Here is an 18,947-nt window from a genome sequence, read left to right as displayed (position 1 = left end):
TCAGCAGTATAATTGTCCCTGTCTCAAAGTCAGAACCGTGCTACAGTAGTTTGAGGAGCATTATAGTGAACGCTAGTTGATGTCTCGCCTGACAAATTTGCCCGATGTAAATCCTATGGAATCCATCTGGGTTGCTATCGGCCGCCCTCACCAACTGCGAAAATCAGCGGCCCGTTATCTACGCGAGTTACGTGACCTGTGCTCAGACATCTAATGGCACACACCTCCACAGTCCTACTAACAAACTTCTGGATCCCTGATACGCAGAATCAGTGATGTATTTCGCTCCAAAGAGGCACAAAAAGCTATTAAGCAAGTGCTCATAATGTTGTGGGTCGTCAGTGTAAATGACTAGAGCTGCAGTTCTCTGTTACAGGGGTGGCCGGTGAGGCCGAGCGGTTCTAGGCGCTACACTCTGGAACCGCGCGACCGCTACGGTCGCAGGTTCGAATCCTACCTGGGACATGGATGTGTGTGACGTCCTTAGGTTAGTTAGGTTTAAGTAGTTCTAAGTTGTAGGGGACTGATGATCTCAGAAGTTAAGTCCCATAGTGCTCAGAGCCATCTGTTACAGGTAGAACGGCTACAAGAGTGCATTAGCATGGTCCGTGTCTAAGATTGTCACCAGACCTTCTATCCACCCCAATAGCTAAGCGGTCAGCGTGACGGATCGCCGTCCTACGGGCCCGGGTTCGATTCCCGGCTGGGTGGGCGTTTCTCTCCTCTCAGGGGCTGGGTGTTGTGCTGTCTTCATCATCATTTCATCCACATCCGGCCCGCAGGTTGCCTAATGTGGCGTCGAATGTAATAAGACGTGTACCAAGGCGGCCGGACTTGCCCCGTAAGGGGCCTCCCGGCCAATGACGCCAAACGGCCATTTCCATTTATCAGACCTTCTAGGGCATATAAGGGAAGCAAAAAGCTTCAGATGCCGAGTGATCACTGAAGGATGCGGAGGGGCCTCATATGCACCCGAGACTCAAATTCAGCACTCGACCGAGCTTGAAAGGGGCTCAAAATGTTCAAACGTATGTGAAATGTTATGGGACTGCTAAGGTCATCAGTCCCTAAGCTTACACACTACTTACACACACACACACACACACACACACACACACACACACACACACACACACACACATATGCCCGAGGGAGGACTCGAAGCTCCACCGGGAGCAGCCTCAAGGGGGGGGAGCTGCTCATTCCCGGTCTCTATTTGGTCAGCTGGCCTAATCCTACAGTATTGAGGTTTGTGGGACTTTCGAACGTGACAGTGGACTGATGACGGACTGCGTGAGAACACGAGAGTAGGCATACTTGTCGTGGAGCTTCGGGTCGACCACATCTGACCAGAAGTACGACAGCATCGCCATACTGCCCGCCAAGTACATCGAAACACCTAGACATCTCCACCTGCCATCCCAGGGCAAATAATGGGCTTTCTGTTTCGTCCAGCACCATAGTGCGGAAGCTAGAAGCAGTCGCACTAGGGAATTACCGTCCACGCTTAGGCTGCCGTATCAAAATAGCAAAACTGGCTGCCTTTTGAGTGCTGCCATGAATAGGACGCATGGAATGCTGATGAATAGCATCGCTTTTTGTTCAGCGATGAATTGCGGTTCTCCAATATCCCACGTAACAATCTTCGGCTAGAATGACGGCGACTTGGGGATACGATCCATCCTGGCAATGCTTTGGAGGGTTTAAAGCGATGTTGCTCCCAGCGTCATGGTGTGTGGAGCCATCAGGTACGACTTTTGGTCATGGCTGGTAGATACTGAAGGAAGTATAATGGCACAGCACCACGTCGAGGACATTCTGCGTTCTCATGTGTTACCTCTCAAGTAATTTTTAGTGACATAGTACTCGATGCTGAGGGACTCTGGCGACCAGCATGATCGCCAGTTGGCCCCGAGAGCAGTCTGGACGTCAACTCCAGCACAGTACGAGAATACAGTCCACTCTCGGTAGCTGAGTAGTCAACGCGAAAGAATGTCAGTTCTAAGAGCTCGGGTTCGATTCCCGGCTGGGTCGCAGATTTTTTCTGCGCAGGGACTGGATGTTGTCGTAATTATCTTCATTTAATTCCTATCGCTCCGCAAGTCACCGACATGGCATCAAATCGAAAGATTTGCATCTGGCGAACGGTCTACCCGAAGGGAAGCCCTAATCACACGACCACTACTATTACCAGAATATAGAATATCAACGACCAGCTACAAATGTTGTTGGTCAGCTTGCATCTGGAGAGAATGCAATGGCTGTATGATCCTATCCCCCACCGCATACGTGCATGCATCCAGGACACAGGGGGTGCAACGTCACACTAACCAGTGGGCTCTTGCTTCCAAGTTCTTTCTAAATTAGACTCGACTCCGTAGCCACTGAAACAACGGCACACGCCGTCTCTCAGCCCGTGAAGTGACATCTAGTTTCCTCATACCCTTGTGAGTGTTTCACATTTGTCTTCAGACAGTGAATAATACATAGGATTATAACCCAGTAGTAAGTCATTGTGCAATTAGTTGTAATGAGATTCCTCGACTTATAACCTTAAGTATTGGTGCAACTGGAAGTAGCTTGGTTTAGAAGAAGCGTGAACTCACATGTTGATTCCGTCGTAGCCAGCTCCGAGGCCCACGTGGTCGATCCCCGCCACCGACCGAATGTGCTCGATGTGCGCTGTGGACACGACAAGTATAAAACAAAATGTGACCAATCCTGTAGCACTACCGTAGGTCGGACAAACTGTTTATAAAAAGACAGCAAGGTAGTCCTCAATAAATGGAAAAGTAAGTTATTCACGTTCCCAACAACTTGTTTGTTGGCGAATAAGTACATATGAAGGGGTGAGAACGATACAGCCCAAAGCCACACTTTTCTCAAAACACGTTTCTTGTGTTAGTTCAACTTCTATTCAACAGAGGAAACTACTGCGTAAATATTTGAACTTTCCCTCACTAGATGGCCGAGCAGTTCACACTTGTTCTCATACTGCGAGGAAGCAGTCTTTTTTGCGTCTGAAACCACTCAAAGCCACAGTACAATGGCGCTTCCAAAGAAGAGGCTACTTCCATGCATAAGCGAAAAAGCAGATTCAAATACAGAAATGGCTAGTTCTGAAGACGACATTTCGTCCAGTGGCAGCAGTTGTTGTCCCTCTGACGAATTTTCATCTGGAAATGACATAGTAAGTCTACAATACTTACCTTTTTAAACATGTAAAACATTCAGGCTTAAGTCTGTATCACAGTGAAATATTATTGCCAAATTATAACTGTTATACACTCGCTAATTAAAATATGACATGTGAATCATGAACAAATTTTAGTTCTCCTATTAATTACTGCGTTATTGGTAATAATTTAAATATTATTGGCCTATTTCTATAATATGTTAACGTTTGGCATATGTATTATAGTGGCTTTGGCCTTTCTCATTCTGAATACTTTATTTGGCTTAGGATGCTGATGAATGTGAAAGGTCTCCTGAAGTATCACCTGTTAAACAACCTAAAGGCAGAAAAAATAGGAGAAATATGAGCAATTGGAAAAGGGAAAAATGTAAACGCCGTAGATACTATGGCAGAGAGTACATATCTGATAAAACAGGACAAATTATTGGTGCTAAAATTCTTGGTCCTGGATCTAATTGTAAACACAAGTGTTGTAGCAAAATTCATGAATGTGTAGAGCAGAGATTCAATTCTTTTTGGGATATGGGTGATTTCAATTACCAAAATAATTACCTTCTGAGCAATATTAATGATAATCTGAAATTGATTTGTAAATCATATACTTTTTATAAGTAAAATATTATTATTTTGAATGATATATTTCACTTTTTAAGATACCCACAGGAAAAGAAAAGCACAATTTCAGTGCGAATGGTCACTTTTTCGTACCAGTTTAAGGTTAATGGCTGTAATATTTTGGTATGCAGGAAGCATTTTTAAGTGTGCATGGGCTTCAGAACAATCAAGGACGTCTTAAGAACTTACAAAAATACTTGAATGATGGACACTTGGTTTCCACAAGTTGGACACACATGACTGCCCTGTGACCGAGATTTCGGTCGAATTAAGAAGCATGTTAAGAACATAAATCCCACTGCGTATACCCCTCATGATTGGGTTGCAGTCATTAAATAATCGAGCAAGAATAAGCAATTTTCAGTCGTTAAAGTGAATCAAACAGACTTTATAGATCTGGCACCCCTGCAGATAAATATTGCCAAACATGATGATGGATCTCAGTTCCGATTTCCTGAAGCGACAGCTTTTCGTTTAGATGAAGGAATGCCATCACATGTAAAAGTGAACTGATGTATCAGTACACTGAATTTGAAGAATTCTGAACTGTAAATATCACTAAAAAGGGTCGAGCACATCAGGAGAGTAATCCGTTCCAGCTCTCAAGGAGATACTTAAAGTCCATTCCAATTTCTGACAAAAAACTCAAAGATGTTATGTCATTAATGCCATACATACCAGATGTTTCGAAGGGATACTTTCACAGTCTGAGTGAATCAAAGGAACAAAGTGATGAAAATTAAACACAGATGACAGATATTGGCTATATCGTGTGAAAGACTGTAGTGACTGCCATTGTAAGTTATGTTGTTTATTGATGTACAAATTTTTGTCAGCCCTCTGTAAAGTTAGTATGAGACAGGCCAAAGGCCAATGATGTCTCCCCCAGGGATACAGTATTTTTTTTATTAATAATGTTTAACTCTGTTCACAATATAACTATCCAAAACATGTATATCAACACACTGTTTTGCCAAAAACCCGAAGAGTTGAAATATGATTTAAGGATTTAATCGAAGTTTTAAAATGCTCCCCTGAAAAATTTACATATTGTGGATTTGTATTATGTCATTCTCACCCCTTCATATACTTATTACATTTATTTTTATTAGACAATGGCACGTGAGACTTTTATAGTGATACAGCACCGTGATGTGTGCACTGTAAATAATACCACAGAATACGACAATGTGAAGAAAACTGTAACGAAATTAATATTCAGATCGTTGAAGGAGCACTGTTTTCAGGTTGGCTGCAAGCTTCGGAGAGATAATTGTAAGAGACGCAACCTACGAACTGATAACCTGCTTATATAAAATAATGACGTTTAAGTTCCGTGGTTGTTTATTGCTGACGGCCTTTCTGCTTTCCAAACGTGATGTAGCACTATATTTTATTTAAAAAATTAAAAATAAAATGCTTATTAGCGTCAACATCAGCGGACATGTTAATACGGCGTAATTAATAACCGCGACACTTATATGTAATTAATTCCCGAATGGATGTTTGCCGCTCATGATTTGTTTTCAGAGGAAATAGTTGCCTGCAGGGAAGCACTTAACACCATCATCGATGTTGTGGTGGCGAATCCTGTAATGCATTCTGTGCTCTAATTAGTGCCATACTGCGGGAACATATGTGGTGTATAATGACAGGTAGCGCATCTGAGAACTATCAGCATGTGTGATGCAATACTAGAACAAGAGACTATGGTTTGGTAAAACAAATATACTGCGGGCTCATAACCAATTGAAACGATAGCTTTTATTTAGGAGTAGATTAATCTGAGACTTCTGTAAGATGATCAGTTTTATTACTACAATTTAATCGTGTTTTAAGTAATGTAATTATTGTTATATTTGTTTTACCAAACCATAGTCTCTTGTTCCAGTATTCCATCACACATACTGCTGGTTCTCGTTTATCTGATCGCATTATCAGTTGTACTGTTTACTTTTTTTACAGTAGCAAATAAATAAAATAAAATAAATTCTCTTCAACTTTCGGAGACCACAATTGCTACGAAGGGGTCGCTGACCTTATTTGACCATGCTCTTCGTAATTGTCGTCTTTCCAGGACTAACGTACGACGTCCTACCTTACCTATTGTTGCTTGCCACACATCATACATGTTCTGAAACTGAATTTGGGATCGAACGCGGAACCTTGAATTTCGCTGGTAATGTTCCTGCCGACTGAGCTATCCAAACACAATTCACGATCTACATCTACATGGATAGTCTACAAATCACACTTAAACGCCTCGTAGAGGTTACATCAAACCACCTTCACAATGACTCTCTATTATTCCGCTCCCGAACAGCGCGCGGGAAAAAACGAAAAACTATTTCTTTCCGTGCGAGCTCTGATTTTCCTTATTTTATTATGAAGAGTGTTTCTCCCTGTGTATGTCGGCGTCAAAAAAATATTTTCGCATTCGAAGGAGAAAATTGGTGATCGAAATTTCGTGAGAAGATTCCGCCGCAACGGAAAACGCCTTTGTTTCAATGGTGTCCACTCTAAATTCCGTGTCATGTCCGTGACACTCCTTCCCTATTTCGCGATAATACAAAATGTGCTGCTCTTATTTGAACTTTCTCAAGTACTCCATTAACCTTATCTGGTAAGGATCCCAGATTGTGCGTAGTACTCCAAAAGAGGACGGACAAGTGTAGTGTAGGCAGTTTCTTTAGTAGATCTGTTAAATTTCCTAAGAGTTCTGCCAAATGGATTGCTTTGCCCACAACATTTACTAAGTGCTCTTTCTGATTTAAATTGTCCGCAATTGTAATTCCTAGGTATTTAATTGAATTTAAGGCCTTTGGATTAGATTGATGCACAGTGTAACTGTAGTTTAACGGATTGCTCTTAGTACTAGTATGGATGACCACACATTTCCTCTTTCCTACTTTCCAAAGTTCACAAAATTTCTCCTCTATAACTTTTGGGACTAGCACACCTGGAACAAAGAATGTAGTGGAGAAAAACGATAGTCACGAACTGGGAGTTTCTGGTCCCGAAATGTATGCAGCTGAGGTTTTGTGAAGTTTGGAAAGTAGCAGAGAGGTGAGGTGGGATTAAAGATGTGAGGGTGAGTTGCAAGTCGCCCCTGGACTGCTCAGTTGAGTTGGTAAGGACACTGCAAGCGACAAACAAGATTTAATGTTCGAGGCCCAGACGACACACTGTTTGAATTTCTCGAGAAATTTCAGAACAGGACAAACTCTGCTGTAGGGTGAAATAGTTATCCTTGCATATTACGTATTGCCACCGTCCTACGCACTTGCTACATCTAACCACGCCGCAAACATTTGCACTCAAAGGAAGTAAAGGATTTCTCCTATTGCTCCCTCACTTTCCGTATTTTACGGACTATAAGACGCTACGAACTATAAAATGCACCTTACCTTTCAAGCAGTTTTTTTAAAAATAAATTTTTACCATTATTATTATGATACTAAAATCGAACTGACCTTTAAAATCTCTTAAATTCGTCTTCAGAAGTTTCTTCTTCTTCCTCTTCGTCGTCATCGTTGTGCTCTTCGTATGTAATATAGTCTTCACTGCCATCGAGAGTGTTACAAATCCAGCACATCTTGAAAGATTTGACAACAATGTCTCCTGTCACTCTAAATCACGACTGTTTTATTCACTGACACACTTGTTCGACTGCCGGTCGTTTTAAAGCTCCCTTCGGTATGAATTCATGTTAGGTTTCATCTATCATCCATCTGTTCCATTTGTCTCTCATATACACTTTAAACGGTTTATTTATCGAGATATCAGTAGGTTGCTATTGTGAAGTAAGTCTTCCAGGAATAACAGTAAGCCCTGTATTTCTCCGTCTCAATTTCTCTTTCACAGAATTTTTCAAATGATTACTAAACTGATCTAGCACAAGAACAGCTTCCATAAAGCTCCTTTCCTTCTCTCCCACTTTCTGTTAATCCATAATTTCATACCAGTCTCGTCCATCCAACCCTTGTCATGTACATGAACAACATAATCTGGTCATGTTTCAGAAGATTTTGGCATTGTTTTGATCTTGAAAATGATCGTCGGATTCAGTTTAATACCGTCTGCACAACATGAAAGGATATTAGTGTAGTGCATTCATTCATGTCCACTAGTTTTTATTGTTACACTTGTAGCACCTTTCATGGCAATACCTCTGTTACTAGGCACATCAGATGTCGGAGAAGTTTCGTCCATATTCACTATCTGACATAGTTCAGAGACGTTTCGTCTGTATTCACTATCTGACGTAATTCTTCCAATGTTGAATAGTGAAGAGATGGAAAGGTAATAGTGTCTCTTCATACTTTTGCGGCATTTTCTGAGAGATTTTGTTTCTGGTTCGCATGCTAAGTCCATGAAACTTCATAAACCTGGAGCATCAATCAGCTATAACCTTAAAGTTTTTAAGTTCCACTACAGCGCTAGCTTACGAGCGTGTATTTGAATCACTTTTGTATTAATTCCAATGTCCTTTTGACAGTAGCCCTAAATCTATTTCAATACGACATCTTCTGGTTTTGGCCATTTTGTATTCAGTCCTCTATTTGCACATTTAGTCTACCTCTTTTTTCATTTCTTTTTTACTAGCCTGCCAGTCGATAATGCTTTTTTCTGTTGGTGGAGGCTGAAATGCCGCTAATTGCTCTGTTTCCACATACTGCATATGCTATTACTTTCAATTTGTAGCCCACATATGAATACCTTTAATTTTTTTCAATACGAAACTAGCTAACAAAAATATACTACTGTTACCGATAGTACAATCACATTCAGTTCAAGTTCACTGGCACAGCAGATTGCAGTGACGCACCAAAGGCTAGACGGTGTTGTACGTTTGTGATGGCGGGACGGAAGGTAGACAGTATTGGCAAGCTTGTGAATCTCCGCAACTCATGCTCGTTGCATCACTGCGCTGATACTGCCAGTTGAATCCAATGTTGCGAAATATAGGTTCCTCGCGGCATCGAATATATGACCTTTTATAAAGACTGGAGTGATTTTAAATCAAACACTGGACTTTTTATATTAATTTGGAGTATAATACGCACCTGAATTTTGGAAGCAGTTTTTCGAAGAAAAACGTGGGTCCTGTAGTCCGTAAAATACTGAGTTACCAAACCGCTCTCGAGAACCCGATATCAGTTGCAAGATGACCATTTAATGGCTTCCGGAGAAAAAGAGGTCAATATTTCAAGTAATTATTGTCTGAATTTAAATTTTTCAGTTTTGTAATAATCTATTCATTAAGGGGTGTAATTTTAGTTAAAAGTTGAACACAATAAGGTAAGTATTATAGTTAGAACTTGTGTTTCTCTTGAAGGAGCATAAGTGACAGCGGACTATACCTCAAGTGTATTCATCCAGTATCTGAGGATGAGGGTACTTAATGACTCGCAACAGACTTGAAACATATTTTCAAACCGTTACGAAACTTTTCTTTCTGACAGCCTCCACAAATTATGGAGGGGTAAAGTTGTAGATTACTATCTTTTCGCTCTTCACGCAGTCAGACTTCGGCGTAAGGCAATTTCTTACTTGTTTACTTCCGACTCTATTCGCAACATAAGTGATAGAAAGTATTCACATACACCACTGAATGTAACTGCACAATTGTATCACTGCACCACACATGTTTCAGGACGTATGACGTAAACATTTACATGCGTGAAAAACTAGCTTCTGTTTGAAATGGAGCGTAAATTATCCAGATTATGTTCATCCATTATTTCATAATCGGAGCTCTTAGCGACTTCCAACTTTTTCTCGCTTACACACTTAATGGTATATTTAACATCTTAACTCATTTGTAAAGTAATCAGACATACAAACTTGTTTTATTCATGGAAGCTCGATTCCTCAACGATCGAGAGGTTTATTGGTGCGCGATTATCGTCCATGCGCTCTTTTGTGGACAACGCATCAGAAAAAATATTCTTATTATCGTACTCCATACCACAGCCATATACTCTAAGTCATTTTCAGCAGCAGGAGCACGATTTTCGAATGTTTTACCTCAGTATATCAGAGAAATGATTAATAACTATACCTGCAAAAAAAAAAACAGCTTCTGACCTCTCTTCCAATGTCAGTCTTTGTTTGTGTACGCACCGGTTATCTCACTAAAAATGACTGTCTAAGAATTTTTCTCATTTACGGAGTCCCCAGTTGATGCAGCCTATTTAAATTTATTTCTATCACATCTCGCTATTTCATAATAACCCACTTTTACACAGCCAATAATTCACTGTATATCTCGAACTGTAAATATTGTTGTTACTATTATTATTATTACAATTTATAATATTATAATTACTATTAATGAGCTACAATGTAAAAAGAACTGTTAGTGTAAGACCCTGCTCCCTGTGAGAGAGCACCAGCAATACACAGATTGGCTCACGTGAGTGACAAAGGACAATCGCACTGAATACCGATTGGATTACTATTACTCAGACATGCCGTTTACTGAACTAGGGTATATACGACTATATACACTAATAGCCATTAAAATTGCTACACCACGAAGATGACGTGCTACAGACGCGAAATTTAACAGTCAGGAAGAAGATGCAGTTATATGCAGATGATTAGCTTTTCAGAGCATTCACACAAGGTTGACGCCGGTGGCGACACCTACAACGTGATGATATGAGGAAAGTTTCCAACCGATTTCACATACACAAACAGCAATTGACCGGCGTTGCCTGGTGAAATGTTGTTGTGATGCCCCATGTAATGAGGAGAAATGCGTACCATCACGTTTCAGACTCTGATAAAGGTCGGATTGTAGCCTATCGCGATTGGGGTTTATCGTATCGCGACATTGCTGCTTGCGTTGGTCGAGATCCAATGACTGTTAGCAGAATATGGAATCCTTGGGATCAGAAGGATAATACGGAATGCCGTGCTGGATCCCAACGGCCTCGTATCACTTGCAGTTGAGATGACAGGCATCTTATCCGCATGGCTGTAACGGTTCGTGCAGCCACGTCTCGATCCCTGTGTCAACAGATGGGCACGTTTGCAAGACAACAGCCATCTGCACGAACAGTTCAACGACGATTGCAGCAGCATGGACTATGAACTCGGATACGACTTTGAACAGTGGACGTTACATTTCAGATGTGTTGCGACCCGTGGGTCTATCCTTCATTCGATCCCTGCGAAACCTTACATTTCAGCAGGATAATGCTCGACCGCATGTTGCAGGTCCTGTACGGGCCTTTCTGGATACAGAAACTGTTCGACTGCTGCCCTGGCCAGCACATTCTCCTGATACCTCACCAATTGAAAACGTCTGGTCAATGGTGGCCGAGCAAGTGGCTCGTCACAATACGCCAGTCACTACTCTTGATGTACTGTGGTATCGTGTTGAAGCTGCATGGACAGCTGTACCTGTACACGCCATCCACGCTCTGTTTGAGTCAATGCCCAGGCGTATCAAGGCCGTTATTATGGCCAGAGGTGTTTGTTCTGGGTACTGATTTCTCAGGATCTATGCACCCAATTTGCGTGAAAATGTAATCACATGTCAGTTCTAGTATGACATATTCGTCCAATGAATACCCGTTTATCATCTGCATTTCTTCTTGGTGTAGAAATTTTAATGGCCAGTAGTGTACAATTGCTGTCACATCACTTTTGTCATCTCACTGCACTTTAGTTCCAAAGCACTAAAAGACACAACTTTTTCGTAAGCATACTGCAAAATAGGAGATAATTAAATCAAGATTGGCAAGTAATACGTTTTCGTTTACCCACTGTAACTATCAGTTAAGAAATATGTGTCTATGTTCCACTTCTCCTCCTAAACCAGTGGACCGATTTCAACCAAACCTGGTTCCTTACTTTCAGTCAACAATCGCTGTCGGGGTAAGAACCACACACCTATCATATTTAAGGAGAAATGCCGTTTAAATTTATTACCCTCTGCGCTACTAACTCTATGCGCAATAACTTCCGCAAAAAGTATTCACATATGCCGCCAAATGCATCTACAAAGTTATGGCATTGTACCACACATAGTTCAGGAGACTCTCCTTTGACACGAATTTCTCTACTGCGACAACCTCTTCACCTCAGAGTAGCACTAACAACTGACATCCTCAATTATATGCTGAATGTAATCGATTCTTTGTCTTCCTTTACAGTATTTTTCCCTCTACAGATCCCTCTAGTACCATGGAAGTGATTCCCTGCTGTGGTAACAGATGCCCTATCATCCTGTCCCATATCCTTGTCAGTGTTTTCCATAAGCCCATAAGCCCAATAATTTTCAACTCTCGCCTGTAGCACCACATCTAAAATGCTTCGATTCTCTTCTGTTCCGTTTTCTTCCACAGTCCATGTTTCACTACCATAAAATGCTGTTTTTCTATACGTACTTTCTCAGAAATTTCTTTTTTAAATTAAGGCCTAAATTTGATACTAGTAGATTTCTCTTGGTCACAAATTCCCTTTTTGCCAGGAGTATGTCCACCTTGCTCCGTCCGTCATTAGTTATTTTGCTACCTAGGTAGTAGAATTCCTTAACTTCATCTACTTTATGAGCATCAGTCCTGATGTTCAGTTGCTCGCTATTCTCATTTCTGATACTTGTCGCCGGCCGAGGTGGTCTAGCGTTTCTAGGCGCTCAGTCCGGAACCGCGAGACTGCTACGGTCGCAGGTTCGAATCCTGCCTCGGGCATGGATGCGTGTGATGTCCTTAGGTTAGTTAGGCTTCAGAAGTTCTAAGTTCTAGGGGACTGATGACCATCGATGTTAAGTCCCATAGTGCTCAGAGCCATTTGAACCATTTTTTTTTTTTGCTGTCATTACTTTCGTCTGCCTTCCATTTACTCTCAATCCCTAATCTGTACTCATTAGATTGTTCATTCCATTCAGCATGTCATAATTCAGGAGGTATGACGTCGTAAACAGAGAGAAGCGTGAAAAAATGGCTCCTTATGCATGAAATTTTAATACATTCATTGTTTACTACTGAGATACTCTTACAGTCGAATTAACGTAAGGAAATCTCAGACACCTGGCACCTTTTTTGACACTGTTTAATTGAGAAGCGTAAACAGCTGCGGATGAAAATATTACCCGTCTATAGAACTATGAAGAGGCGTTACCATAGGGACGTTTACAAAATAGCATTGTAGATACACGAAACTACGGCGCCCAGCGCGCAGAAACTATTTTTCCTGATTTGCATACTGTACTTATATAGCTGTATATTATGCCTATTTCTTTGTACGACTGCGTCATAATTTCAAATGTGTTTTCACGAATATAGATAAATGAAATTTTTTTCTGTATTTCATTAGAACGTAGTTCATTTTTAGTTTTCGTTTGTAATTGAACATTGGTTAAATGAGTACCTGGCCATTGCCGAGTTCGTCAGATGTTACTCTATATAGTTAACTTTCGAACGTCGGTAATAAAGTAATGACGTTACGAGAGACTGTATCATTATTATCTCGTCATTACAGTAAAGCTATAGTAAAATTTTTGCTGTGTGAGTTGAGTGTTCAACTTAAGTATACGTTCACTGTATTGCGCTTCACTGAAGGCAAGTAATGTATACTGAGAAGGGTAAACAACTTTTCGACTTGACAGTAGCCAATTAACAGCCTTACCTGCAACATCCTGGAGCGATGCAGATTCGCTGCAGCTGACGAAATGTGGGTAGAAGGCAACCATCACGATTCCTCCGTTGGCTGCCTGGAAACAGAGCACAACTGAAAAGACTTAAGTCTTTGCATGTCGAAGTTAAAACTGTTACTAATAAGAAATTGTACCACATTTGTTAAACTGTATCCATGACACGTCGGTGGATCGAAGACCGGGCGAAGTACATGTGAAGGAGGTCGTCAGACCTCATGCTAACAGTGTTCTTGAACAGTCCAAGTTACCCCAGTTATGAAATATGTTTACAAGGTGGTATTCCATAAGCGTAAAAAGTTTAATGAAAGACACTTATATACAGTATCATTGGCTTTAGAAACTAACTAGTTTCTTCCTATATTGACTATCTTACGGTAATGGAGAAAATGTCGTTTTATAGTATTAATTTCCGATTTATCAAATGCACTTGCCTTAATATTGGCTGAAAGAGGCAAACATCAGTATTAATGTTATACATCACTAACGCCCTTTTAGTAACCAGATACATCAGTATTCCCGCTGGAAAGCCGGTAATCACATTTCTTGTACAGGTCTTGCAAGAGGTGTATATGCCCGTTTTCAGTGGGAGTAAAGATGTATCTAATAACCAAAAGTGTGTCACAGACGTATAAATATTGATGGCTGCCTACTTAAGCCAATATCAATACAATTATGTTTAGCAAATAAAGCTGTCCAGGAAAATACGTAACGCAACTTTTGGCAGGCAACTCGAATGGCGACGATGTAAGTTGTGTTGCCTATCATAAGGTGCATGACATATTCTTTGGGCCACTTTTATTTTGTCCACCATGTACATAAGAAAAGAAGAAGCAATTGTAATTGCTACTTGTATTAAATTATGTAATATGAAATCCATCTCCATTAATCGCACACTTTGAATCCGTAATCTAAAGTCTCTTGGGGAACTTTAGAACTACATTCCTGGAAATGGAAAAAAGAACACATTGACACCGGTGTGTCAGACCCACCATACTTGCTCCGGACACTGCGAGAGGGCTGTACAAGCAATGATCACACGCACGGCACAGCGGACACACCAGGAACCGCGGTGTTGGCCGTCGAATGGCGCTAGCTGCGCAGCATTTGTGCACCGCCGCCGTCAGTGTCAGCCAGTTTGCCGTGGCATACGGAGCTCCATCGCAGTCTTTAACACTGGTAGCATGCCGCGACAGCGTGGACGTGAACCGTATGTGCAGTTGACGGACTTTGAGCGAGGGCGTATAGTGGGCATGCGGGAGGCCGGGTGGACGTACCGCCGAATTGCTCAACACGTGGGGCGTGAGGTCTCCACAGTACATCGATGTTGTCGCCAGTGGTCGGCGGAAGGTGGACGTGCCCGTCGACCTGGGACCGGACCGCAGCGACGCACGGATGCACGCCAAGACCGTAGGGGGACCGCACCGCCACTTCCCAGGAAATTAGGGACACTGTTGCTCCTGGGGTATCGGCGAGGACCATTCGCAACCGTCTCCATGAAGCTGGGCTACGGTCCCGCACACCGTTAGGCCGTCTTCCGCTCACGCCCCAACATCGTGCAGCCCGCCTCCAGTGGTGTCGCGACAGGCGTGAATGGAGGGACGAATGGAGACGTGTCGTCTTCAGCGATGAGAGTCGCTTCTGCCTTGGTGCCAATGATGGTCGTATGCGTGTTTGGCGCCGTGCAGGTGAGCGCCACAATCAGGACTGCATACGACCGAGGCACACAGGGCCAACACCCGGCATCATGGTGTGGGGAGCGATCTCCTACACTGGCCGTACACCTCTGGTGATCGTCGAGGGGACACTGAATAGTGCACGGTACATCCAAACCGTCATCGAACCCATCGTTCTACCATTCCTAGACCGGCAAGGGAACTTGCTGTTCCAACAGGACAATGCACGTCCGCATGTATCCCGTGCCACCCAACGTGCTCTAGAAGGTGTAAGTCAACTACCCTGGCCAGCAAGATCTCCGGATCTGTCCCCCATTGAGCATGTTTGGGACTGGATGAAGCGTCGTCTCACGCGGTCTGCACGTCCAGCACGAACGCTGGTCCAACTGAGGCGCCAGGTGGAAATGGCATGGCAAGCCGTTCCACAGGACTACATCCAGCATCTCTACGATCGTCTCCATGGGAGAATAGCAGCCTGCATTGCTGCGAAAGGTGGATATACGCTGTACTAGTGCCGACATTGTGCATGTTCTGTTGCCTGTGTCTATGTGCCTGTGGTTCTGTCAGTGTGATCACGTGATGTATCTGACCCCAGGAATGTGTCAATAAAGTTTCCCCTTCCTGGCACAATGAATTCGCGGTGTTCTTATTTCAATTTCCAGGAGTGTAGATTTGAGAAGACTACGACTCGCTAGTGTCATGTATTGTCTGGGGTCCACTCTAGCCCAACATTTATACCGCATTCAATATTACTGCTCTGCGGTTCGATGCGGCACAAGCGCTACTACGTCTCCATTACTCGTTATCCAGTCGATGAGTTGAAACAGTGTGTAGGCGGCATTTGAACTTCACTACTTGTCTTTTGCGATCCATCAAAGAAAGCTGTACGTACGAACATAAGAAGCTGTTCGGAAGAAGAGAAGCTGTAGATTAGGCCATGGGGCGTACTGAATTGATTCTATCATATTCTACGCCTTCGAATACTCTGGTTCAAATTTGTGTCAGAATGAACTTTCAATGCCAATCAAACAAAACAGTAAATTTTGCATTTACAAGCGAAAATAATCTTCACATAACGTGGGATCACGTCGACTCTGGTGGAAGATGAAAATCTGAGAGCCCCGCTAGAGTTTAATCAGAACATATAGGAATTACGATTCGTCTCTTTTAGTATATACACAGGAACTCAAAAGAGAGGTGTACGTCACCTAAAATTATATGGCTGCTCACTCTAAACAGTCAATGAGCGCCATATGACGAAGCTAAATAACTCGAAATAAATATAGTAATTAGCATTCCAAATGTGATATACAGCGAAGCGTCAAATAAACTTGTATAGGCATGCGTATTCATATACAGAGATACGTAAACAGGCAGAATACGGCGCTGTGGTCGGCAACGCCTATGTAAAACAAGTGTCTGGCGGAGTTGTTACATCGGTTGCTGCTGCTGCTGCAATGGCAGGTTATCAAGACTGGAGTGAGTGTGAATGTGGTGTTATAGTCGGCGCATGAGCGATTCGATACAGCATCTCCGAGGTAGCGATGTAGTGGGGATTTTGCCGTACGACCATTTCACAAGTGTAAAGTGGATATCAGGAATCCGATAAAACATCAAATCTCCGATATTGATGCGACCGGAAAAAGATCCTACGAGAACGGGAACAACGACGAGTGAAGAGAATCGATCAACGTGACAGAAGTGCAACCCTCTGAAAATTGTAGATTTCAGTGCCCGGCTATAAACAAGTATCAGCGAGAGAAAGATTCAACGGAACATCATCGATATGCGCTTTCGGAACCGAAGGCCCACTCGTGTACCCTTGATGACTCCGCAACACAAAGCTTTATCCCTATCCTGGGCCTGTCAACACCGACACTGGACTGCTGATGAGTGGAAGCTTGTTGCCTGGTCGGATGAGTCTCATTTCGAATTGTATCGAGTGGATGGAAGTGTACAGGTATGAATCAATTTAACCCTGCATGTTAACAGGGGACTGTTCAAGCTGGTGGATAGTCTGTAATGGTGTGGGGCGTGCCCAGTTGGAGTGATATGTGACCTCTGATACGTCTAGATCACCTGCATCCATTGATGTCCATTGTGCATTCCGGCAGAATTGGGCAATTCCAGCAGGACAATGCGAGACTTCGCACGTCGAGAATTACTACACAGTGGCTCCAGGAATACTCTTCCGAGTTTAAATAGTTCCGCTGGCCACAAGACATCCCAGAAACGAACATTATTTAGCACATCTGGGATGCCTTGCAACGTGCTGTTCAGATGAGATGACAGCCCCCTCCCATTCTTACAGATTTATGTTCAAATGTGTGTGAAATCTTATGGGACTTAACTGCTAATGTCATCAGTCCCTTAGCTTACACACTACTTAACCTAAATTATCCTAAGGAGAAACACACACACCCATGCCCGAGGGAGGACTCGAACCTCCGCCGGGACCAGCCTCACACGGATTTATGGATAGCCCTCCAGGGTTCTTTTGTGTCAGTTTCCTCCAGCACTACTGTGGACGTTAGAGAAGTGCATGCCACATCTTTTGCGTCAGTCCTGCGTACTCGCGAGGCCGTACACGATTTTAGGGAGGTGTACCAGTTTCTTTGGCTATTTAGTGTATTAAAATATGGCATTATAGCACGTGTGTGGCGCACTGCTATTAAAAGGATGTAGGGTTGAATCCTGTCGACAACGCGTTGATTAGAGACAGTGTGGCGCTATTGCTCAGTCGTCAGTGTGAAGGATGTAGGCTGAAGTGAGTAGGGCGTGAGTCACCACAGAAAGGTAACGCCTTATACCGGTGTCCGGCACTGGCAGCTGAATTTCATGTCTAGTGTTGTTGCAATGTTGCAGCAATGGTATTAACGTGCAGCTGTATGCGTTCGAAATACTTGCACGAGCCTATCGAAAAATGTGATGAATGAGTTCTAGACGAGCTTGCGCTTCCGCTCTCCCACTGAAAAAAAAATCACTCTCAAAATCAGCTAGTATGTAGAGTCGTACCACAGCAGTCTTTAGCAGTTTTTGTTTGTTCATTGCGTGTTGATTCTCAGTGAAGTAGTCTATTACTCAATTGGAGATAAGACAGGAAGAATAAAACAAGAATCACAGAACACGTAAATAAAATTGGATGGTAAGATAAATCAAGATTACCCTAACAGCATTAGGAAATAGCTTCTCTCTAATTTCAGTTTCAATATTCGACCTCAGGGATCCATACTTTGCCAATGGGTAAAAATGGTCTTATTCATTTCAAATTACGCCTGTTACCTTTGACTGAATAGAAGATTGACTCTTAACGTCTATTTAAAGCTCGCGGTCAGGTGCTTTGAGACGCAAACGTAGTAGCCTATCATAGCCCTTCTGCCATATCCTGTATACGCGTCTGCCCACATCGGATTTACTTTGTCAGTGACACAAACGGAATAACGCCTGACTCTTTGAGAGCTTCGGTGGACCCCTTTGCGGCCGCTTTCGTTTGGTCTTTGCTTCTATTTGTTTAGTGTCGCCCTTTGATATTGCAGTGGGCTTTCTGCGGTCTTTGTGTGCCCGGGTGTTCTGTAAGAGCCAGAGTTAACGCCAGTCCTGACTTTACTTTGTTGTTACTTTCTGCAAATCTGAAGCATCGTGACTTTTGCCGTAACCCAGGACATTTTCAAAATACGCTGTCTGACGTCAAAAGTGCGGCACTCCCTAGTGGTGAATGAAACGGAATGAAACTTCACAGGTTCTGAAGGTGTGTGATGTTATTTCAGTGATTACAATGTCGAGTCAAGTTTAC

At 42.7% G+C, this 18,947-nt stretch overlaps 1 protein-coding gene across 1 annotated transcript in view; it reads right to left on the bottom strand.

Annotated features, from left to right (window-relative positions):
- The window catches only part of LOC126282290 (dipeptidase 1-like), a 240,283-nt gene that overhangs the window by 27,402 nt on the left and 193,934 nt on the right, over positions 1 to 18,947 (bottom strand). Inside the window, exons 7-8 of the mRNA XM_049981942.1 lie at positions 13,454 to 13,538; positions 2,607 to 2,682 (exon numbers count right to left, since the gene is read on the bottom strand). Coding sequence (XP_049837899.1) covers positions 2,607 to 2,682; positions 13,454 to 13,538 — 161 coding nt within the window. The remainder of the gene's footprint in view (positions 1 to 2,606; positions 2,683 to 13,453; positions 13,539 to 18,947) is intronic.

The sequence above is a fragment of the Schistocerca gregaria genome, chromosome 7 (assembly GCF_023897955.1).
Source record: "Schistocerca gregaria isolate iqSchGreg1 chromosome 7, iqSchGreg1.2, whole genome shotgun sequence".
NCBI classification, from domain to species: Eukaryota; Metazoa; Arthropoda; class Insecta; order Orthoptera; family Acrididae; genus Schistocerca; species Schistocerca gregaria.
This window is presented reverse-complemented; position numbering and strand designations above follow the sequence as displayed.